A 22,716-nucleotide genomic window follows, 5' to 3' on the forward strand; every position below is an offset into this window, starting at 1 on the left:
TGCTCACCCCCACGTCATTGCTGATGTTTTTCGCCAACAACAACAACAATGGCGGATCACAGGATTGCTTTCGTGCTCCAGATGCTGCTGACCATGCTACAGATGTTAGTGCAAAATCTACAGCTCCTCAACCACAACCATCAGCAACAAGTGGACATGAAGAACTAAATGAACTACATGTTGCTAAATCCACCGCGGACAATAAACAGAAGGGCAACCATGCTCGGGCGTCTTCTTCGCTGCTTTTGGTGTATTTTGTGGCAGAAGTACAGCGCCACTTACAGGCCCGTCTCCGTGTACACGTGGCCTAAAAAACATAACTTCACGTCGAGCCACAACAAATATAAATTAGCACATTGAGGAAATGTCTGCCTTGGCTCAGGATTTACAAGAATATGAAACCACACCACTTTCACATTTATGATATTGAAAAAGTGGGGTGTCAAACTTTAAAAGAGAAAGAATACTTTGGATAATGCTAGGTTCAGATTAGAAATAAATGAAGTCTATGATTTCTGAAATCTCTCCTCCTCGGGCCGTGAAGCTAATCCATCACTCCCCGGTAATTCACGAGTAAACCAGGTCCTAATATCTATATTATTTATTTTATATACTGTACATTTCATTTTTAAATAGACTCTGTAGTGGCTATTTGTCAACAACAATAACACTTCAAAAGGCCACTGAGGCACCAGGTATAGTGGATTTTACGCAGATCATGAGTTGGTAATGTCCAGACAAGGCATCAACGTTTTTGTGGTATTTATTAGCTTCACCTTGCGGGAACAATACAGCAAAATGTGTTGAAATGTTTGCTGAACTCAGCCCTGATACTGGTAAAAAGCCAGAGACCTTCCCGCCGGTGCCCACTGACTGCTGCTGTGCCCTGATTGACTTAAATAAACCCAGCTGTGTGTCCAAATTGACCCATCACCTTAAAAATAAAAGCATTTTAGCTGGAACACAAATTAATTCTACAAAACAAAAAACAACAAATAAATACATTAAATAAATGTGAAAAATACTGAATAGCTTCCACAGACTCCAAAATGTTAATCTTTTAGCTTTCTCAGACAGCTGAATTTGTGTTGGTTATGACTTGTCTTGCATAGGTGGATATGCAATTTTAAAGTATATAAACACGTGACAAGGAAGCAGGTAGCCATCACACAGTATCATTTTATTACATCAGTTACCAAGGCGACAACTCCTCCTCATTTGAATAGATCAGAAAATATTCATATTTTTCTTATTCAGCCATTTGTAGTTTTGTACAAATGGTACGCACGCACGCACACATTCACACATGTCATATATCATCACAAATGATTGAGCTGAAATATACAACACAGAGTGAAATAAAGTCATAACATGTAGTGGTACGTATAAATTAAACGTGTACAGTGGAACACAATGTGAACAATATTGTTTTTATTGGCAGCTAGATTCAAGTTTTTGCTGGTGACGTGGAGTCAGCTGAGAGTGAGGAGAGAGGCAGACAGGAAGCCAGACGGAGAGACAAAGGAAACAGAGAGACATCACGTGCCAGAAGGATTGGTGGAGTCCACTTCAGACTGTGAGAAACAACACTGTGTCTGCCTCGCTCCGTTACCTCGTAAACATCGGCACTTAGCTGCTGTTCCTGTTGGCACTGACTGGAAGACTAACTTGTTTTCCTGTCATGTCTGCAGCACACACACAAAGAAAGCACATGCGTCTGGACACATCTTCAGAGTTCTGCGAGTGAAATAATGCTTCACTCTGCCTCCAGTGGATCACATGATTCTCTGTTGCTTATCTTTGAAAAATAAGAAATGGAGAGCTTGGACATTTGCATGAATCCAGCTCTGTCACTATTAGTTTAACTTTATTCAGTGCTGCATGTTACAGCAAACAGGAATGCCTACTTTACTATTTGTTTAAGCCTTAAGGATTCAGTGCTAAATAACTGTTAATATAATAAGAAATAACTTTGCAAATCGCCATTTTAAAGTGTCTGATCCTTTAATAATTGCAGGTTGGAACAGAAACCCTTTGCTCTTATTGCTTTCTTCAGCTCGACATCTTTCTGCTGCAGAGGAAGAAAGGATCTCCTGGTGGAGCTACAGACAATGTTCTGGATAGGACATCAATGTCATATTTTGCTAAAGATAATAGAAAGAGATCAAGGGGAATAAATGTTTGCCTGTTTCATTTTAGATAAGATAGTTAGCAAAGCATGCTGACCTTCTAAGATCATGAATGCAAGAAACAATGATTTATTTCTAATCCTTCCTTCCTTTTTCTCAACCCATTAAGATGTCTTCAAGCAACGTGACCATGTCTGTCATACAGCAGCTCTGACACAGTGACATATTTCTATTGACATACAATTTAAATCTATAATAAAATATTAGGTAGGAAAATATCACTCAGAGGCAGAAAGCGAAAATAAGAAGAGAAGGTGGACACGGTGGCACACGGTGATGGAAACACTCCAACAGGAGCTGGAGGAGACAACTTCTGACACACAACTGTCGCTCTGTTTTCATCCGACTTCACAGCGGCGCAGGCTCTAATAACCAGGAGGGTGCAAAGGTCAAAGGTCAGTGTTTGACAGATGTGTTGGAAATCCAGCCACTGCAGTCCTTCAGGAAAATGTTGATGCATCACAGTTCAAACAGAGCCGCACTGTTACTCCATGTTTCTGTTGTAGTCATATGACAGCCGTCGCTTAGCAGCAGCGTTATGAGCGTGCTGATTGGTCGAGGGGAGGCCGGGCGAGAGACGGTGATTGGCTGTCCTTTGGGGGGGTCTGCTTTCCTGCAGAGATTAAAACACAAACATGCACATGTGATGTTAGCGTCCCAGGGTTCATGAAAGGCGCTATATTCATTTAAGTTATTATTATTATTATTATTATTAGACTACTGAACACAACCCAGGGGTTTACTCTGCTGAAGCTGATTTATCAATGTGTGTTGGTCAACAGAAAAGGAAAAAACAACAATCTGATTCTGCATTATTATTTAAAGCCTCTGGGCAGATTTGCTGCTTCCTTTTAATACGATTTTAATAATTGTGTCTGATTGAACAAAACAAACCATTTGGAGACATCACCTTGGGTTTTGGGAAATTAAAATCAGCTTTCTCATTCATTTGATATGGAGTGCTGCAGGGATGACTTTTCTTTGTTGGCAGACCAGATACATCTTCGCACAAAGCCAATGGGATCATTCTATTGTACAGTATTTTGGTTCAGTTTAAAGTTTTCTTCAGCAGGATTATTTTTACAAATTACATATATATTTTGAATTGCCAGAAGTAAGAAAGCTAACTTTAGACTACACCACAATCACATGACTTCATTTTCCCACCACTTAATTGATGAGTCTCACTTTGTTCAGCATTTCAAAGTTTACTCACCCTGACAATAGTTTAATTTAGCTGCTTGCTAGCAACCTTTTTTAACACACGTGAAAACCTGGGGTATTTACTGACGTATTTTATGTTAGAAATAAATGTTATTGCATTAACTGCACACCTTATTTCATGCATCTAACTAGAAACCCAAATGTATTTGAGGTGACGGAACTGTATATGCAAATATGCTGACTCATTCCCGGGTTTTAGGACTCATTCCTGCAGCAGTCCATCGTAGTGGAAGCTGGAAGGTACGTTTACAGATATTGTATTGACTCCCTGTGAACAGTCTTTTGAAAACCCGTCAGTGTAGCTAACTATTATGTGTTGTGTGTTGAATTAAAAATCCCTTATATTAACAACTATGTGAAGTCGTATACATCTTTTCATACCATATTTCAATCAACAAAGTGAGTGCGAACTCTACCACTTGCGATTTCAAATGTTAGATTACATTTATTGTCTCCAGGGGGAAATTCATTTTCACAGCACTGTAAATGAACACAATATACATACAATAAATAAACGATCTGAAACATCTATTTAGAACCAATTATCCAAAGCCAGCCTCAATACTGTAGGTGCACTTACTTTGCCCTTATAATTCAAACTAAAGACTAATGGTTTGTCTCTTTGTTTAATAGTATGTCAACATTTGTCTGCAACATACACATGTTGGGCTTCATCAGCAACAAATCCCAATTACATGAACTATAATTTTACAAATAACATTAATCCCATGAATATTGTCGAGCTCTAGGTTTCTGCTGTAACCCATTTGTACACTAATCTCAACGTTAAACACATTATTGAAACGTTTAACACATTTCACTTTTTTTTTTAAGAGAAACAAATCAGTAACTAGAACTGATGAATGTGTAGGAGTCAATTAACTGTTGGTATAAAGGTAGGAACCTATGTGTGTTGGGGAGAGGTTCCGCCGGAAGGCCCATACAGTGTTTGACCACACACGGAGAACACACACACGGAGAACACACACACGGAGCACACACACACACAAAAACGGGATTACAAGCAAAGCAAAGGTATTGTGTAAACGGTAATATCGTGTGGTGAATATGGAAAGAAGCAAGTAAATGGAAACCAGTAAAATGGAAATAAATGGACTGTTTCAAACTGGAAACTTTGTTTCTGACCTTTATTCGGCAGCAAACTTGGGTGCGTCAATTACACCCACCAAGCGGATCTTCAGAGGCTTAAAGCGTTGGCTTAGCCTCTACAGAATGTACCTCTAAGTAGTTCCCTTCCTAACTCAACCTAAATGCAATATTTATAGATATGATACTTTACAACAAGTACAACATGAAATAGACATATACACAGTGTGGAGTTTCCCACTCTGCTGCCCTGCACACAGGTTGAGGAGCAGTGCATCACACAAAGGTTTCTCAGTGCTGTAACTCGGAGTGAGCCGGCTCATTTATCAGCGCGGTGTGAGCAGTGTTTTGCATATAACAGCGGTCACTTCATTTGAATGCAGCTGGAGTTGCTCATTAGTCAAACAGCATTATCAGGTCATTGTACACGCTGTAAGGCTGCCCTGACAAATTCAATTTAGAAACCTTGAAGCTTAACAAATGAAGAGTGAACTCTAGGCACTCTGTTATAAATCCCTCTGCATGAAATGATGTGAAGAAAGCATGTGGGTGTGTGTGTGTGTGTGTGTGTGTTTATGTGTGAGGAGATAGAGATCAGTTGCTATGTGAGACTGTCTACTCTAGCTCATAAAACAGGTATGAAATATATGACAGTGTGATTTGTAAAATATCCATAAAGAAGAAGAACATCTCATTACAGTTCTGTTTCATATGGGTGCTGAGAGATGTATCCATAGATCTCTTAATTTTGCTCTCAAAGTGCACCAGATTGATGCTTTTAACTTCAATATTTAAAAATTGAAGTTAAATCTTCCCGGGGGAGCTTGCCCCCCTAAAGGATGTTAGGTCCACACTCCCCACTTATAAAAATAGCACTTTACCCCTGCTTACACCCATATGCCGTGAGCTGATTATCGAGCCTTCATTGTAACAGTCGCGGGTACACTGTGTGTGTGTGTGTGTGTGTGTGTGTGTGTGTGTGTGTGTGTGTGTGTGTGTGTGTGTGTGTGTGTGGGGAGTGTTGCAGTAGAACATGCCACTGTAGCGCCGGTGTTATGCCGTAGGTTGAAGCCTTGCCGTGGATTGAAGCCCTGTTCGCGGGGATGCGCAGAGGTGACGTAATCGCCTGTGTTGAGCGTTCGCCGTATTTTCACCCTTATCAAAGCTTTTTTCTCTCTTTTGAATGATATATCAGATTAAACAGCAAACGGCTGAATAAATAATGTGCATACAATTGCGAGGAGGCTCGTTTTAAGGACACCTTTTTCAGATCTGTCACAATCTTCGTATTGGAATAAACTTACGTTTTTGAGTGTATAGTACCACTCTGTTATATTCCTCCTTCCTGCAGAACAGACAATGACAGGGTAATATGTGATTTGTCAGTATAGTCCTATTTCTTAAAACCTTCTCTGTTGTTGAAGTGTCTGATAACCACGAATAGTAAGCAATGATATAACAGTAATGATATCACATATGATCATGTCAGACACTGTGTTATTTTCAATCAAGCCTAAAAGATAATGTGTTCAAACTGGCTTCACTCACTTGAATTGCTCCCTTGAATATCATTTTTATATATCCCTACTCAACACATGTTTGTATTGTAATGCCACTCCTATTTTTTTAATTGTATTTTAAGGTGACATTGAATGCTTTGAAAGGTGCCCTAAAATAAAGTGTATTATTGATCTTATATCTGTGCCTCTATTACATTACATTTCATTTTCTATCACACTATTAATGTTCCTTATTTTAGACTAGGTTAATCCTGGTGTCAATAGGAAAGATCTGCACTGTTTTTCATACATAACATGTTCAGATCAGGTGTTGGAGCTGCCAGATTTGGAACCCCCCCTTTATCTTTCTCCAGGATAGTCACAGACTCACCAAAATCACACTGGTGCTGGCTGTTCCCCTCTAGTTTATGCTCACCAAAGCATTTCACTCTGGGCCCTGCAGGTCAAAACTAAAGAGGGGCTTCCAAATCCGACAGATCAGGTGTTGGTGCTGCCGGATTTTGAAGCGCCCCCTGTCATTTTGGCCAGGATAGTCACAATGTCACCAAAATCACACTGGTGCTTGCTGTTCCCCTCTAGTTTATGCTCACCAAAGCATTTTACTCTGGGCCCAGCAGGTACAAAACTAAAGAGGGGCTTCCAAATCCGGCAGCACCAACACCTGATCTGCCGGATAAACGACTCGCTCAGGTGTGGATGTGGTTTTGTAGCGAGGAAAAAAATGGCTGCCTAACAAAACAAATTCAGAGTCTAACGGGGCGTGGTTTGCAATTCGCCCAGCCAATAGAAATAGAATAGAAATTGGCACTCTTTTGTCACCAGGTTCGTACCACCTCTCTAGCAGGGACTAAAAAGTACCAAAAGAGTTCCCGGCACTGAGTAGTCCCGGCGGTGTGAACGCGACATTATTGGTACTAACGGAACTAAAGAACTAAAGTACCAGGGAAAGTCCTGCGGTGTGAACGCGGCTCTAGAGATATCTCTCTATGGCTCTGATTAATGGGAAACCCTACATGTTTGAGCACCCTCTATGAAACGTCAAGCTACCCCACAGCACCCCCAAAGGAAAATCTCTGGCGCTGCCACTGTGGGCTAAGCCCAGAATGTTTCCAGGCCCGGGAAATGCCCCTGGTAACATGTATTGTGTTTATGTGATGACATTTGGAGATGTTTAAAGTTAAACTCAATGAGAAAAAGTATTAGCATTCGCGCTAGCATTAGCATACACGCTAGCGTTAGCCATACTGGCCTGTATACATGCTTATTGCACAGCTAGCATTAGCTATATTTATCTTGTTTACACTTAGCGGTCCCATGTGTTAATCTGTGTATGTTACACTTGCATGTATGAGATCCTTACGTGCCTTGTATCCTCTTTCTTATAGTTTCACTCCGTTTGAATGTCAGTGGACTGCAAATAAGTCAATAAAGGAGCATGGCTGCTCATTCCCTGGCTCTCAAGAGTTTGGCTGGCTGTTTAATCTCTGTTCACACTGAGACAGTACAACACAGAGAACAGTAGCCTACACTTATTGTGTAAGTAGGCCTACATACAAGCAGGTCACACAGTATGATCACAAATACATAAACTCTGTTAAAAAAAATCAGTTTTTATTAAAAAGTACAGGCTGCATATGTGTTCTCAGCCTTGGAGAAATATGACATGTTTTGGGATGTGTCTGACTCTGAACCTAGTTTAGTGGTTTAATACAACAGATATTTCAACGTGAGCCTACTTTGTTCATGTGCTGTTGAGGTTAATTTCAGTAGTTGTGTGCTATACTCTTACTGTAATTACAAAGTGTGAAGAGGAGGCAACTTTAGAATAGGGAACCTGTTCAGGTTAAACTAATAGCGTATTGGTTATGAACAAGACTTCACTTTAAAATAGGGAACATATTCTTCGATAGAAATACCTAATTTTGAGTTATTTAGATTTAATTAACACTTATAGTTTAATGTCTTTTTAGTTTTTACATAAGAATAGATGATATTTGTTAAGTGTTATTATGGGAGAATTACTATTCTTGTGGTACTACTGCCTTATTAGGCCCATATTGAGCAGAGCATATTAAGACCAGAACTCACAACAGTTTCAACAACTTCCTTACTTGCAATAAATAAGCACCAATGAGAGCAGGGGTGTCAAACTCAAATGCACAGTGGGCCTTATTGAAATGAAGTTGTTGCACATATTAAACCTGGAACTAACAAAGCTTAAATTATTGCCTATAAAAACAACATTAAACATTAAATAATCAGGTGCATTCATTTCTTATGGCTCTATCTGCAGATTTTCCAGTCATTTCTTATGATTACATTTTCCCACAGGCCAACAACAGCTTCAACAAAACTATTCCCCTCAAAAACCAAACATGGCCTGTTGTTGTGAGAGAAAGTGCAGAAGGAAACATCCATTTAAACTCAGTGTGCTGCTCTGTGATGCTAGTTCAAGCCAGATACTTGGCGTCTCATCTTGGGTGCAAGGTCATCAATGTTTGGGCTCAGGCTCTGAGCTGAGGAGACCCTCAGGATGGAGGGAAGGTGTGCGTGCAATATACCGACGGGCCAGATCTAATAGGAATTCAAAATTATCCTGCGGGCCGAAATTAAATCCACCACAGGCCTGATTTGGCCCCCGGGCCTTGAGTTTGACACATGAATTAGAGGGTTATTGAGGAAAAACTCTGAACTAATGGCTTATTACTTGTAGAATATGGTCATGTAGAATAAGGAATTAATAAGTGTTTTATTATGACTAATAAAGAGCCAATATACTGCTAATAAGCATGTTAATTAACAACTAGGAGAATTGGTGTACCTTAATATAAATATAAAGTGTTACCAAAAGTTCTTATTGCAGCTCAAATGTAGCTAGCAGTGCTGTGAGCAGCTTCAGGCTTTGTTTTCAAGGCTGTAAACCAGCCAAGGAATGAATATTTAAACTGGCTTCCTGTTGGATCAACCTGACTTTAAAGTATGCTCTCTCTCAACAGTACAATGTCCTCTCACATGAACTGTCATAAGCTCTCAAAAACACAAGCATTGTCTTTCACATATACTATCATTCTCTCTCTCTCACACACACACACACACACACACACACACACACACACACACACACACACACACACACACACACACACACACACACACACACACACACACACACACACACACACACACACACACACACACACACACACACACACACACACACACACACACACACACACACACACACACACACACACACACACACACACACACACACACACATTCCTCTCTCACATACAGTGTTCTATCTTGCATACACTACTAGAGTATCATATTGTAGTATGACGTTGTCTGTAAGTGGGAATAATAGTGTTTCTAAGAAAGTACAGTTTGGAATGTAAGTAAGATTTTAATTTATGGCCCAGACAAAAGTGTGTGAAAGAGAGAATGCTTGTGCGTGTAAAAGTGTTTAGCAATATGTATGAAAGAGTTGAATGGTGCATGTGTGAGATTCTGATAGTGTCTGTAAGACCAAGTATGAGTTGTGAGCAGCTCGACGGCCTCTCATGAGTTTCTGTAACATCCGTTCTGTTTGCTGAGCAGTGAAACACATCAGCGTGGTGAGATCAGCTGATCAAAGCACACTTTGTTTGCTAGGAGATGCTGCGTCGCAGTCCCATGTTTACGGGCTGGGGGAGTAATGGATTACATGTATTATGTAATCAGGATACAAACAACTGTATTCCATTACAGTTACATGAAAACATGTCTGATAAAAAACTGTTTTCATCAGATTACTTTTATTTGTCTTTGTTTATCGGGTCTGTTCCGTCTGTTCAACAGCATACAGTTATTCTATCAGAGCATGTATCTAAAGTAGGTCAGCAAATCCTCACTTTATAGAAAAATAGGTAAAGTAACAATGTAAAAACTTTATCAGATGACTTTCACATTTTAGGATTACTAGGAGGATTAGAATGTTATAATACATTTTAAAATAAAGAATAATTACAAATGCTTTGGCCGTTGGAAAGTGGAATAGGGAGGCGCGCTGATTACATTTGCTTTCATCGTCTTTCTTTTTTACAATAGCCTCTTTTTAAAAAAATGCAGTATGGTGACATCTGATTGGTTAAACCATGTGCTCATGTGTTTCATTGTTGCTGTATAGGCGACTGCCTGCATCTGCTTCATGGAAGGCAGGTTTTCTGATCCATACAATCATTTCTGATCCTAAATACCGTGGTTTCTTCTTGTCTAAGGTCACATTGTTCTGGTGTCTTGCATAACACACTTCATTAAAAAACATCTAATTGATATTTCCTTTCTCTTGTATCTATTTGCATTGCGTTTGATATTGGGGTGAAAGTAATAAGGTAACATTTACTTTTATATTTTGATACTCAGATTATGTTAGTGATTACAGTATTTACAGGTGGTAAAAGTGATTTACTAATTGTAACGGAATACATGTTTAAAGCAAGTGTCTTTACTCACAGTGCGCGGCGGCTCCAGGTGGAAGGTCCTCAGCAGCAGGTCACGAGACACCCCGTTCCCTCTCTTGTATTTCTGGCAAATCATTTTGTTCAAGTCATGGAACGTGTCCAGCAGCCTGTGGGAGAGAGCACAACAACATGTTGTTCTTCTCACAGTGGCATGTGTGAAAAAGGGTAATCTTTGAGGATCAGACAACCAAGGTCTAACAAAGTCTGTTTCAAAACCAATGTCAACTGTAAAACCATAATGTCATCAAAGACACACTCTGCCATGTGAGGGTCGATCCATGTTTTGTTTTCAGAGATGCAGTTCACCACAATAACCACCTGGTGGCTATGATGTGGGAATCAGTCAGGGTGACGACCCCCACACATATCCACCCCGATTCAAACATACATTTTACATCAAATGGGGTGTTTGTTTAAATGACTACATCTTTCCACGAGCTCTTCATCTCTTGCTGGTGTGACTATAAAGAGATACGTCTCTTGGTGTCGGACACACAGGTCTGCCTTGAAAAAGAGATTGAGATCTCAATGGGATTCACCTGGTTAAATAAAGGTTTGAAATGAAATGAAACATTATTATTATATACGACCAAACAACTGGACTTTTATGAATAAATTAAAAAGATCCCATTGCACCACACAGAATGATGTTCAATACAAACGTTCAGAGACTTGGAAAATTAGAAACAAATAGCACAAATCACGAAATAACAACCTGAAAGAATCCAAATAAACGAGAGTAATATGATTGTATGTATTGTGTTTTAAAACAAAACCTCAGGAGTTATGCGAAACAAATTACTGTATTTCTAAAAATGATTCAATGGACAACAGAAAACTAAATATGTACGATCACAACGGCATGTTGGCATGGGGTTATATTAGACGGCTGTGCTCTGGTTCTGCCAGGTTGCGTCGTTTCCTCTGCACTTCTTTGGAGCAATTGATATTTATTTGCCATCTGTTTGTTTTGTTATTTTCTTGTATACCAAATGGTACGAGTGAGATTTACAGACCAACATTTTTTTCAATTTGAACTAAATGTGTAACTTATTCTGAATACAAATAACCAGTGTTCCCTTGAATGGACAATCGTGAACATAACCAGAAGTTGTATAATTGACTGGATTTGTGTCGATAACCTCCTGAGACCCAGGAAGAAAAAGGTTTCAAGTATCCGGTTTCTGTTTGTGGAAATCATGACCATGTTCACACCGCGCACTGTTTTGGCTTTTTAATGTTTTCCTTGATGAAAAGGAGCTTTATTGGCTTGCTTGCCTTTTAACTTGGTTAGGTCTAAATTAGGCTAGGGTGGTACAAACATAATGACTAACAGAAACAAAACAAAATATGTTTTTGTTTCATCGTGTGTCCTTTGTAGAGGACATCGGGTGTTAGTTATGTGAAGCATAGTATGCAAACAACCTTACAAGTACATTTAGACAACATTAGAGCACAACTCAATGCAACACATATTGAGCCCTCATTTGTAGCACTCCATCCTTTGGTGAAATGCAGAGCTACATCTGACACCTGAGGCACTTGATGTGTGTGTTCCCACTGCATCCGTCTGCCATGACCCCTACAGAAGCCTACGTGTTAGTTTGGCCCAAAGTGGACTCCATGTGTGTCGTGTAAAATGGGGGAAATAAAAAGTTAGCAAATCCCCATGTCCTCCTCAGAGGACGTTCATAAAAACATTTAGTTTTAGGTCAAATAAGTATTACACTGCTCTGAAACTCACTACACTAACTCCTAACATGTTCCCTTAATATAATTAATTAAAAATATTGAACTCACAACACTGGGAATTACAAAATTACAAACTTACCATTTATCTTTCTATAAATAGTGCTTGTGTTGATGGATGCCATTTTGAAAACAATGAAATGATCTTTTTCAAAGCCACACCATATGTCATATGTCTGAAAAGCCCAGGATGTCCTCTGTGGAGTAAAGTGGACTTAATGCTGTGGCATGTATGACCTCAAAGTAATGGACCAAAACCAATGTTCCCACAGAGGACACCAATGAATGGGTGGTCTCTGGAGGTATATTAGAACACATATATTTCCTTTAAGCTGTATTGCTGTAAACGGCTCAGCTGTTGCCAACTGGCAGGCTAACTTGCTGCAGTGTTGCTGTGTTCATGTCCTGTCAGATAAGCAGTAAATATGAGCTCCCGACAGGAAAGAATCCTCCATGTCATTTTCCTAAAGCCGATTACAAGCTCGTAATGTGGGATCTCTCTGTCAGATCTGAGACATCCTATTTCACATCGTTGGAATGTGTCAGCACAGCCAGTAACCACGGCAGCAGGTCAGCTGGTGTTCAGACCACCAGGACCATCAAAGGACTCAGAGAGACGGAGTACCCACTCAGGGGACTCAGAGAGACGGAGTACCCACCCCTGCTCCTGGCTGGCCCGGCCCCTGAGGAGCTGGCTCAGCGTGGGGACGGTCTGGAGGTCACCGGGGTCATCTGAGGACGAGGGGAAGGCTGCAGCAAAGACAGCCGCCTGCAGGAGACACACAGAGACACCAGATCAACTACAGTCTTCAGTTCATTGTGAGAAGTTCATTCTGGAGTCCCTTGCATGTCTTTTCATGGCACTGTGAGAATATGAAACAACTCGTATGAAAGCAGTTTTCTTCCAATGCCCTCCTTCACTGCAGCTCATTTTTCATCTGCATCTCTTCGCTGCGTTTAACGTCCACTGGGAGGAGGAGTCCTGCAGAGCCGGCTTGTTGTTTTACATCTTTAAAGGAAGAAAGCACTGAGAGCTCAGACGGTCTAATGTGAGTTACAAAAGCAGTACGCACATTTAAATGACGCACCACATCAGTATAACATTAAATAATTCATGAGCAGTTTATTTCAGACCCAGCCTTTGGGGTACCCGGCCCTGATGAACGTGGCCTGGATTTAGAAACATATTCAACACACTGGGTGTTTGTTGTTGCTATTGATTCACTGTGAGAGACTCGGGGTCTGATAGGCCAGCAGAGACTCGGGTCTGATAGGCCAGCAGAGACTCGGGGTCTGATAGGCCAGCAGAGACTCGGGGTCTGATAGGCCAGCAGAGACTCGGGTCTGATAGGCCAGCAGAGACTCGGGTCTGATAGGCCAGCAGAGACTCGGGGTCTGATAGGCCAGCAGAGACTCGGGTCTGATAGGCCAGCAGAGACTCGGGTCTGATAGGCCAGCAGAGACTCGGGGTCTGATAGGCCAGCAGAGACTCAGGGTCTGATAGGCCAGCAGAGACTCGGGGTCTGATAGGCCAGCAGAGACTCGGGTCTGATAGGCCAGCAGAGACTCGGGTCTGATAGGCCAGCAGAGACTCGGGGTCTGATAGGCCAGCAGAGACTCGGGGTCTGATAGGCCAGCAGCAAGCCTGAACCAACACATATGTACAGTCAAGAGTACCAACACATTTAGCCTGCAGCTAGAAGATAAGTGACCCCAGCCACACCTCAGATACTGGACCTTTTTCATTCAGATCCTCTGACAGCACCATGAAGTGTTTGACCTCTCAGACTTTGCGTCATTGGTACCAAACATGAAAAGAAAGAAGCGGAAAATAAAGATCCAAAAAATAAAGAGGCACATTTTCATTCTTAAAGGGGTCTCTTGACTTCTCAAGTTACTGAATACAGATGTGCTCTACAAGTTAGGGTTCTTTAGTTAGGCTGGATTCAAATGTGATGATATGATTCCAGTTTGATAAACCTGACCTCGCTGTAGCTGCGACCTCACACTGAGGGCAATGAGATCATGTATGGTGCTATATCAATACATACATAAACGTGCCTCTGGCTTTCCTGGGTGTATTGACAATAAGGGGGTTTCTTGACAATAAGGGGGTTTCTTGACAATAAGGGGGTTTCTTGACAATAAGGGGGTTTCTTGACGGTTTCCAGAACAGAAGTGCTCAACATTACTGAAATAAGCTTTTTCTTGAAACATTTGAAAGTTGCTATGTGTGAGACATACCTGCTTTAATAAAGCAATCTTAAAGCACTAGTGGATTTACAGTTACTAAGTTACAGCACTCTCGATATTCGGTCTGACTCTTAATAACACTAATTGCAAAGTATTTGGTCTGTCTCGTACTTTACAAAAAAGACATTCCAGGCTGAGGTTGGGAGAGGCTTTCCATGAACTCAAGGGCAGCCCAGACACATCTTTGAACCAAAGGTCTGACCAGAACCGTGCAGGCTTAAAGTATCTGCAATGAGGCAGTGGTGATGGTGATGGTGAGCTTTGACTACAACTTAACCCCAGAGTGTTTTTGCATCATCATTCAACAGAACTGCACCAAAAAGATACACATTCCGACTGTGATAGATAACTTACTATCTTATTATTACCGAGCTATCAACGAAGCTAGTTGAAGGCAGTGAACTCAACCCGTCTTTGTTGTAGGATTTTTCAAATGATGTTTGCGATTGTAAGCAATGAACAGCTGGTTTACAGGTGGACACAGCTGGCTGAGCTTAAGTTGGTCCGCCATTAGGGTGAGGTTTGATCGTCCCAAATACACAAAGCCTCATAGAAGAGTCTCATGGCTTACAACTCTGTGTTTTACGAGTAGAGCAAAGGAAGCAAAAAGCCTTTGAGGCGGTCCCAACTTCCATTTCACCTGAAGCATCCTCGACTGGTCTGAAGATTACAAGTCTGAAAAGGACACAAATCTAGAGTAAAAAGAATCAGAAAAACGTGTCTCTACCAGACTACTGTGGCCCACGCTAAATCTAACACACAGATCTCCATTTCTCAGTCGAGGTGCATATACAGTATATAAAGAACAATGCATGGAATACAAAAGATGATATTGCTGGGTCTGCTGACTCAACTTCACAACACAATATTATGCTGAGGATGAAATGAACTGACCACGGAGAGCTTTCCAGAGAAATGGATGCAGTCTCAACAGAAACGTCTGAGACATAATAACCACATTATAGTTTCATGGAAGTCATCTTTAAAAAGCTGAGAAGACTTGACATCTTTACCAGATTCTGATTGGCCGGTTCTCTTCTCTCCTCCACAGCACTGGTCGGCCACCACTGTCCCACCATGTCTCCACCTTCATCTGACCAGTCCTGAGGGAAGGCTGTCCACCTGTCATCTGATTGGTGGATGAGGCTATCCGTCCAGCCTGGTGTCCAGTGGGTCGGCTCCCCAGCGAGGGCGCGGCTTCCATGTGCTACACGCACACGCACACGCACACGCACACGCACACGCACACGCACACGCACACACACACACACACACACACACACACACACACACACACACACACACACACACACACACACACACACACACACACACACACACACACACCATTCATTAATTACATGAATCAATGCTAAAACATCCCTACCTCCCAACTTATCAGTCGTCTTTGTGTGACTTTCTCTCTCACCCGCTGCTCCATAACCTCAGGCTAACTAGAGACCCAGGCCCTGTGTGCTGCCCCCCTCCCTTACCCTAACTCTGAATGATTAATAGCATGTAGCAAGAACAAGAGATCTGTCAGGAAGTCGGGACAGAACAGAGTCTCAGTTTCCCTGCAGAGCTAAGTATTGTTATTAGTCAACTCGTTTTTGTTTTGTTATTTTCGAGTTCCACAATCAATTCCTTCTGAACAAGACGTGTAGTTTAACAGTGTGTAGTCTAATGTTTACTGCAAGTTACATGTATTATTGTTATCTTTGGAAACTACACTCTTGTGTTTTGAGTAGATCTTTTAATGATTTGTATGCAGATTGAAGGCCACCATCATTTCAGTAGTATATGACAATATTTGAACATACTTCTTCGTGCTTGGTTAAACCTCTATTCGTGACAGCACGCCTTAAGTCTGCATGTAGTAGCATTGGTTTAGCTCAGGGGCGTCAAACTCAATTTCATCGCGGGCCACATTCGCATAAAGGTTGCACTCAAAGGGCCGGTTGTAACTATATAATATATAATATATATATAAAATAATGTATTATTACATTATTGCCTCTGAATTGGATTATTATCGGATAGGATAATAACTTAGTAATTAACTACGTCTGAAAGCAGAAGTCCACGGCAAATAATTGCAAGTCTCTTCAGTGCGCATGTCACAAAACCAGGCTGCCACGGAGTTTCAAAAGATTCTCCCCTTCACTGGATAGCTAGTTAACTCAACGTGTACATCAGTTAAGTGAAGTTATGCTTCAACGTTGCACAATGGAGGTCAATTACATTTTATTTAGCCGTGTGTGTGTGTGCTGAAAAATGATACAACATTTGAATTGGAACTAACTTTCAAACAGAGAAATAGTCTCAAGGAATTCTGGATAATTCACAAAACAAAACCTCATGTCATTTTGGTGAAGGGACCTTTAAAAGTACATTTGCAAAAACACTGGAATGGTCCTTCAGCTCACAATAATCCACACAAAGGGATTTCTGTCAACAGAGAAAGCAACTTCTGCTGATTCATGTTTAGCATCACTTTACAGGTGGGTGGATGTTTACAGGTGGGTGGGTGTTTACAGGTGGGTGTTTACAGGTGGGTGTTTACAGGTGGGTGTTTACAGGTGGGTGTTTACAGGTGGCTGTTTACAGGTGGGTGGATGTTTACAGGTGGGTGTTTACAGGTGGCTGTTTACAGGTGGGTGGATGTTTACAGGTGGGTAGACTGAGAAGAGATACATAGGAAATAAGATGAAACCCCGGATTAGCCTCATTTGGCTGCACAGTGGAAACGTGGCTTAGGTGATTAGCTAAAGGGAGCATAATGAGGAAGCATGAAACCCAGTCAACAAGGACACACAGGAAAGCATATGTCACACACTCAGGTGCGTGTCATAACTGCGTTGGCTATAAGAGACGATTACTATTGAAAGACTATTATTTAGGCATGCAGGAGACATGTCTTGCTCAGAGCGCTGATGACATATGTTCGCACTGATCAGGCAGCCATGTGTTGCTATTCCAAAGGGTATACAGCTTCAGCTTCTTTTTGTGTCATGATTTAAATAAGAAAGCTAGGTGCTAAAATTGCTGATCAATGTGAGAAAGGAATGAGATATAGTTCTGCAAACACATGCCTCAACACGGGTTGAGAAAAGCTCTTCCAGGTGTGCACAGTTATCTGTTAGATCATAACGCATGTAAAGGAACGTACATGTTGATAATTAATGCTATGGCTGGACAGGAAACAAGGTTCTACAAATGAATGGCTGTAATATGGAGTCTTTTTTTATATTGACTGTTGTGCCTTTTTATTTATGCCTCTTAATGGTTTTTATATATTTGTATCCTCTGGAAGGCGATAAACAGCATTTCTGTATCACACACTCACAAGATGACTGGCTTGGTGTGGCCCTTTAAATCAGAGTGCATTCCTGAGACTGAACAAAAGGTTACGTTTGCACTAAGACCCTGAGCGAGTGTGAAAGGTCTCTAATGTTGTTCATTTCTGACAACTTTAAAACACTCCGCTGCTGAGGCCTTTAATGTCAGCTTGGTTAACCAAAGGATCCTCTGTCCCGTGGCCATTCCAAGCAACTTGGCAACATCACTCTGAAAGATACCAGAGAGATACTACAAGAGGAAGACAGAGAGAGGAGGCGGGGCTAACCAGAACACACAGACAGAGACTACAAACGGTGAGACTCACCAGCACGTGCTCTGCTCCCACAAGGCACTGGGGCCGTGGGGGGTCCCTCGCTCCAGGCCGGCTCTCCCTCCGCCTGCATGAATACTCCAAACTCATCTTCCTCCTCCTCTCTCCCCTCCTCCTCAGTGGCCACGGTGGAGACCCTCTCCGCCTCGCCCTGCTCCTCCAATAGTCTCCTGAGCCTCTTCTTCCCTTCCTGGCCTCCTTCTTCGTCTCCTTCCAGCACTCCGACCCTTTCCTTCTCCACATTCTCGTCCAAACAGTGCAGTCTGGTTTCCATGGAATTCAGGGGCTGAACAGTGGGGGCAGGATTAGCCAGGGAGAGTGCACGAGAGGCGGGGGGATCAGCACAGGCAACAGTACTGCCGGTCTCTCCAGTCGCTTCAACACGGTCTGATTGTCCACAGGTGTCTCCAGCCTCTTTCCCGCTTCCCCTGCCCCCGCCTGCAGACTCCTCCACCCTCCAATTGTCCATTTGTGCACACTTTTCAGTTTCCTTTGTGTCCTTATCCTCCTGTATGGAACTTTCATTTGTGGGACCCTCTGAATTTCGTTCTTTGTCACCTTTGCCCTCGCCATTGTCCATCTCAAAGCAGGTGCATTCCCTCCTCAACATGTCTCCAGATGTGTCCTCTTTCTCCTCTGTCTCCCCTGCATGGAGCTCTGCGTCTCTGTGACCCACCACCAGCTCATCTCTGGGCCCTGCTCTGATGAGCTCAGTTGGGCTGCAGTCGCTCCCCGTTACGTCCCTCCCGTCTGTCTCAGAAACGGAAGGACCTCTGTGTCCTGGAGGCTTAGACGGAGCTTCTCTCTCCTGCAGCACGCTGCCATTTCCTGCATTTTGAAAGGACAACGGGGGTTTCCTGTTTGTGTTCACAGTGTTGCTCTCGGCAGCCGCGCAGTTGGGTTCTGGGTGCACAAGTCTGATTAGATCCAGTTCTCCTTTAGCAACGACTCCTGGGTCTGCCAGCCCTTGTTGACCCCCCTCAAGGGGATCTGTCCTGGAGCTCACTTGCTCGCTCTGAACACACATCTCAGGGTCAGTATTGAAGGTGCTGCCCCCTACAGGAGGGGACAGCTCAGGGGAGACTGCGGTGCTGATGGAGACAGAGACCCCCTCAGAGCAGTCGGAGAACACCGGGAGGTCTGCAGGAGTCCGGTTGATGCTCCCTTCCTTCTCTTCAGCATCCACACGCTCCCTTTCTGTGTCCGTGTTTTGATCGGCCCCAGACTCATCAGGACATCCATTCATATCAGCTGCTACTTCTTCACTTGGTTTTCTGTCATCAAGACCTCTGCTAAGTCCGAAGGTAACATCACCCTGTCCGGAGTGGCCATGAGGAGAATCAGTGTTTCCAGTATCTAGTGTCACAGCCTCAGAGTCGTTATCCTCCTCTCTTTCTGAATAGTCGCCCTTGCTTTGAGAGGTTTGTGTCTTCGGCTCCTCGTTGCTCTCTTGTCCGGTCTCCTCACCATCACAGCTGCTGTTGGATTCTGGATGAGAGTGGTTAGTCTCTAGCTCGGGGTCTGGTTCAGCCCAAACAGAACTGGATGACTCTAACCCGCAGAGGCCTCCCTTCTCTTCCTCCGCCTCCTCATTCCTTTGCATGTCCTTCCTCATTCCTTTCCCCTCACCCTTTGTCCTGTTTGAGGTGCCTCTCCTTGGACTTTCTCCTGCCTCGTGCCCGTCCTGGCTTCCCCTCCTCTGTGCTCTCCTTACACACCGAGCACAGGTTCTGGGAGAAGCGCTGTGGCAGCATATAGGACTTCTGCTGGCTGCGTCTCTCTGCTGCCTGGCTCTCCTGCTGTCCTGCTGCGGGCTGGGAAGCTGTTTACTGGCCAGGCGTCCTTTGTCTGGCTCTTCCTGCCTTTCTTCCAGAGAGATTTCTCCTGCAGGATCCTCCCTGCTGCTCTGCGGCCTCTCTCTGCTCACGCCTCCTTTCTCCAGAGCATTATTTGACTTCCTCCATCTCCGGCCAGATCGCACCCTAACCCGGTTTCCTCCTCCTCCTCCTCCTCCTCCTCCTCCTCCTCCTCCTCCTCCTCCTCCTCCTCCTCCTCCTCCTCCTCCTCCTCCTCCTCCTCCTCCTCCTGTCTTCCCTCTCAGCCATCCTCCAACCACGCTGGAGGCTGCACTGGTAGTCCCCCCAGAACTGGGTTTGGCTGTGGAGTACAAACAGCTTCCTTTCTCAGTCCGGAGGAAGAGGCATTGAGTCTGCGTCTTCCCGCTGCCCTCTGAGGTCTTCAGAGTGGCCACTGTAACTAAGGCTCCAAGCCCAGCCTGCCTGGCGTCCAGCCCCAGAGGTAGCCCGTACCCCATGCGACCCCACTCCCCACTCAGGTACACATCTGCAGGCCTGGGGCAGGAAGTGGAACCCCCACGGCCCGCAGGAGGAGCTATGGGGGCCTGTCCTCCTCCTCCTCCCACCTTCCGGCGGTTCTTGGAGCACAGGGCCCAGGCTCGGAGGCCCCGGATCAGCGGCAGGTCTCCCAGGCCCAGCTCCAGTCGGCTGGGGAAGGGCAGAGAGGCTCTGGAGCACTGCTGGAGCATGTCTCTGGTGGAGCCCGACACGTTCAGGCAGGGGTAGTTGTTGTTGTTATTCTGCTGGAGCATGGTGCTTGTTGTTGGCCTCATCTATGTTTTATTGGTTTGTCCTCGCTTATGCTTAATTAAAATGCAGATCAGGTCAAGTTGAAATCCTACTCATGAGAGGAAGTGCTGGCACTATCAAGAGTCTATTCTTGTTTCAGAGCGTGACAGCTCAAAAGGTAAACATAAGAAGAATACAGTAAGCATTCTGAAATACTGTATCATTTAATTCTGACAACTCTACTCGGCACTGAAAGACTCTCTTGCTAACATCTTAGCTCATTCTGAGAAAAAAGAGAAATAGAACGAGCCGTTTCCCTGACAGCCAGCTGGAGTAGTGCTTGTTTCTCTTTATCCCTCCTCAACTTTGAGAGTCCTGAAGAAAAGAAACGCCCGGGTCAGACATCCATTTGTCGGCGCTGATGATGGAGTGGATAATGAGAAGTTTGTTTTCCTCAGTGATGCTGTCTTCAGAGCTTCAGCGTCCTCCCCGTCGGCCGCTCTCTCATCACTGAGGACGGACTCAGCTGTCACAAGCAACCTGCGGGAAGTGGGACACAAGAAGACATGTAAGACCCAAAGGTGAACCAAGGGGACATGTGCTGATGACACAGACACACTCATATGGTAATTGTTTGCTTTCGCTGAAGGAGGAGACACCATGGCATACATTACTTATCTCATTAATAAGAAAGAATTTGAAGCAGATTCTGCGCAGATGTTATTCAAATCTAAATGAAAACATACTTACTAAATCCCACACAGAGATGTGATTAGGCTGAGTGGAGTACAGCTGTCATGTCTGTGGGGGTGCGAGTCTGTCAAAGGGCATGCATTTAAATCTAAGTGGCTTCTTTTTCGAACTGCTCTGACACAACAGAGCCCTATTCTTACATGAGATTGGAATTCACACCATGTCCATCAGCGTGCCAATTAGATGAGTAGTTGCATCAGCCTTACAGAACCATTAAAGGGACACCAAATGAATCACATGTGGCCATTAATCCATAAATCCACCCCCCGTGCCGACATAGTTAAAACGATTTGCGCACAGGGACGCAAGTAGAAATAGGTCCGGGCCATGCATATCACACTAGCCTTCACATATGAGCAGGATGTGTAGCGCTGTGATACAGAGGAGCCACATGTAACCACACTGTACCTGGAATCTGTCTCCCCATCCAACATGTCCTGAAAGGGATGCCTGATGAATGCTCTGATTGATTCTCACCTTATTCGATGCCTTAGTCTCTTTAAATTGAAGTGTCCTTCACTTAATGTCTCTCTTCCTTCCTTACAGACGAAGCCTATTCTTCCCTCCTCGGGCTGTGGAGCATCCTTCAGCGGCATCACATCCTTCCCCTCGGCCTGCACCAATGGAGCTGCAGCTCTACAGATCAGTCACACACGCATCGCTGTAGCCCTCTCGTGTAGATCAGAGGCAGACCCCGCAGTTAGTGAATGCTTCTTCGGTGTCCCCCCCCCACTCGTTCGGCCATTGCGCATCATTTCATCCAGCGCTCGGCATCGTGCGTCGCCGCATCTTACCGCAGTACCTCCGGTGCTCGGCGGCAGGATGACGGAGAGCTCATTTGACTTGCAGCCCACTCACCCATAGGGGGGGTGCACAGTGCCACACAGAGGCAGGGGGGGCGAGTGAGGCGGAAGGGTATGCGAGGTTGTTGATGCCATTTTTTTAAATAAATTGTTAGTTGTACTACAAACAGAATACATAAATAAAGAATGAAAATAATAAGATAAAAGGTCATGTTTGTTGTATCCATATTAAAATAGTCAGTGTTGCTTTCTAAGGTTTCACATTTGGTTTTACATTTGCATACATACATATGTGCCTGTGTATTCTTGTGAGTGGTGGAAAAAGTATTTAGATTATTTACACGAGTAGGCCTATAAATAC

The 22,716-nt window shown here is 43.5% G+C and overlaps 1 protein-coding gene across 1 annotated transcript; it reads right to left on the bottom strand.

The window, feature by feature from the left end:
• Window positions 1-1,168: 1,168 nt before the first annotated feature.
• On the bottom strand, window positions 1,169-22,413 carry LOC117457881 (uncharacterized). The gene is made up of 6 exons (XM_034098136.2): window positions 22,030-22,413; window positions 18,209-21,339; window positions 15,558-15,751; window positions 12,951-13,060; window positions 10,535-10,649; window positions 1,169-2,802 (listed from the first exon to the last, which is right to left on the bottom strand). The coding sequence occupies exons 2-6, from the start codon at window positions 20,841-20,843 to the stop codon at window positions 2,674-2,676; spliced, it is 3,183 nt and encodes a 1,060-aa protein (XP_033954027.2). The 5' UTR covers window positions 20,844-21,339; window positions 22,030-22,413; the 3' UTR covers window positions 1,169-2,673.
• Between the last annotated feature and the right edge of the window lie 303 nt (window positions 22,414-22,716).

This window comes from Pseudochaenichthys georgianus, chromosome 13 (genome assembly GCF_902827115.2).
Source record: "Pseudochaenichthys georgianus chromosome 13, fPseGeo1.2, whole genome shotgun sequence".
In the NCBI taxonomy this organism is placed as follows: domain Eukaryota; kingdom Metazoa; phylum Chordata; class Actinopteri; order Perciformes; family Channichthyidae; genus Pseudochaenichthys; species Pseudochaenichthys georgianus.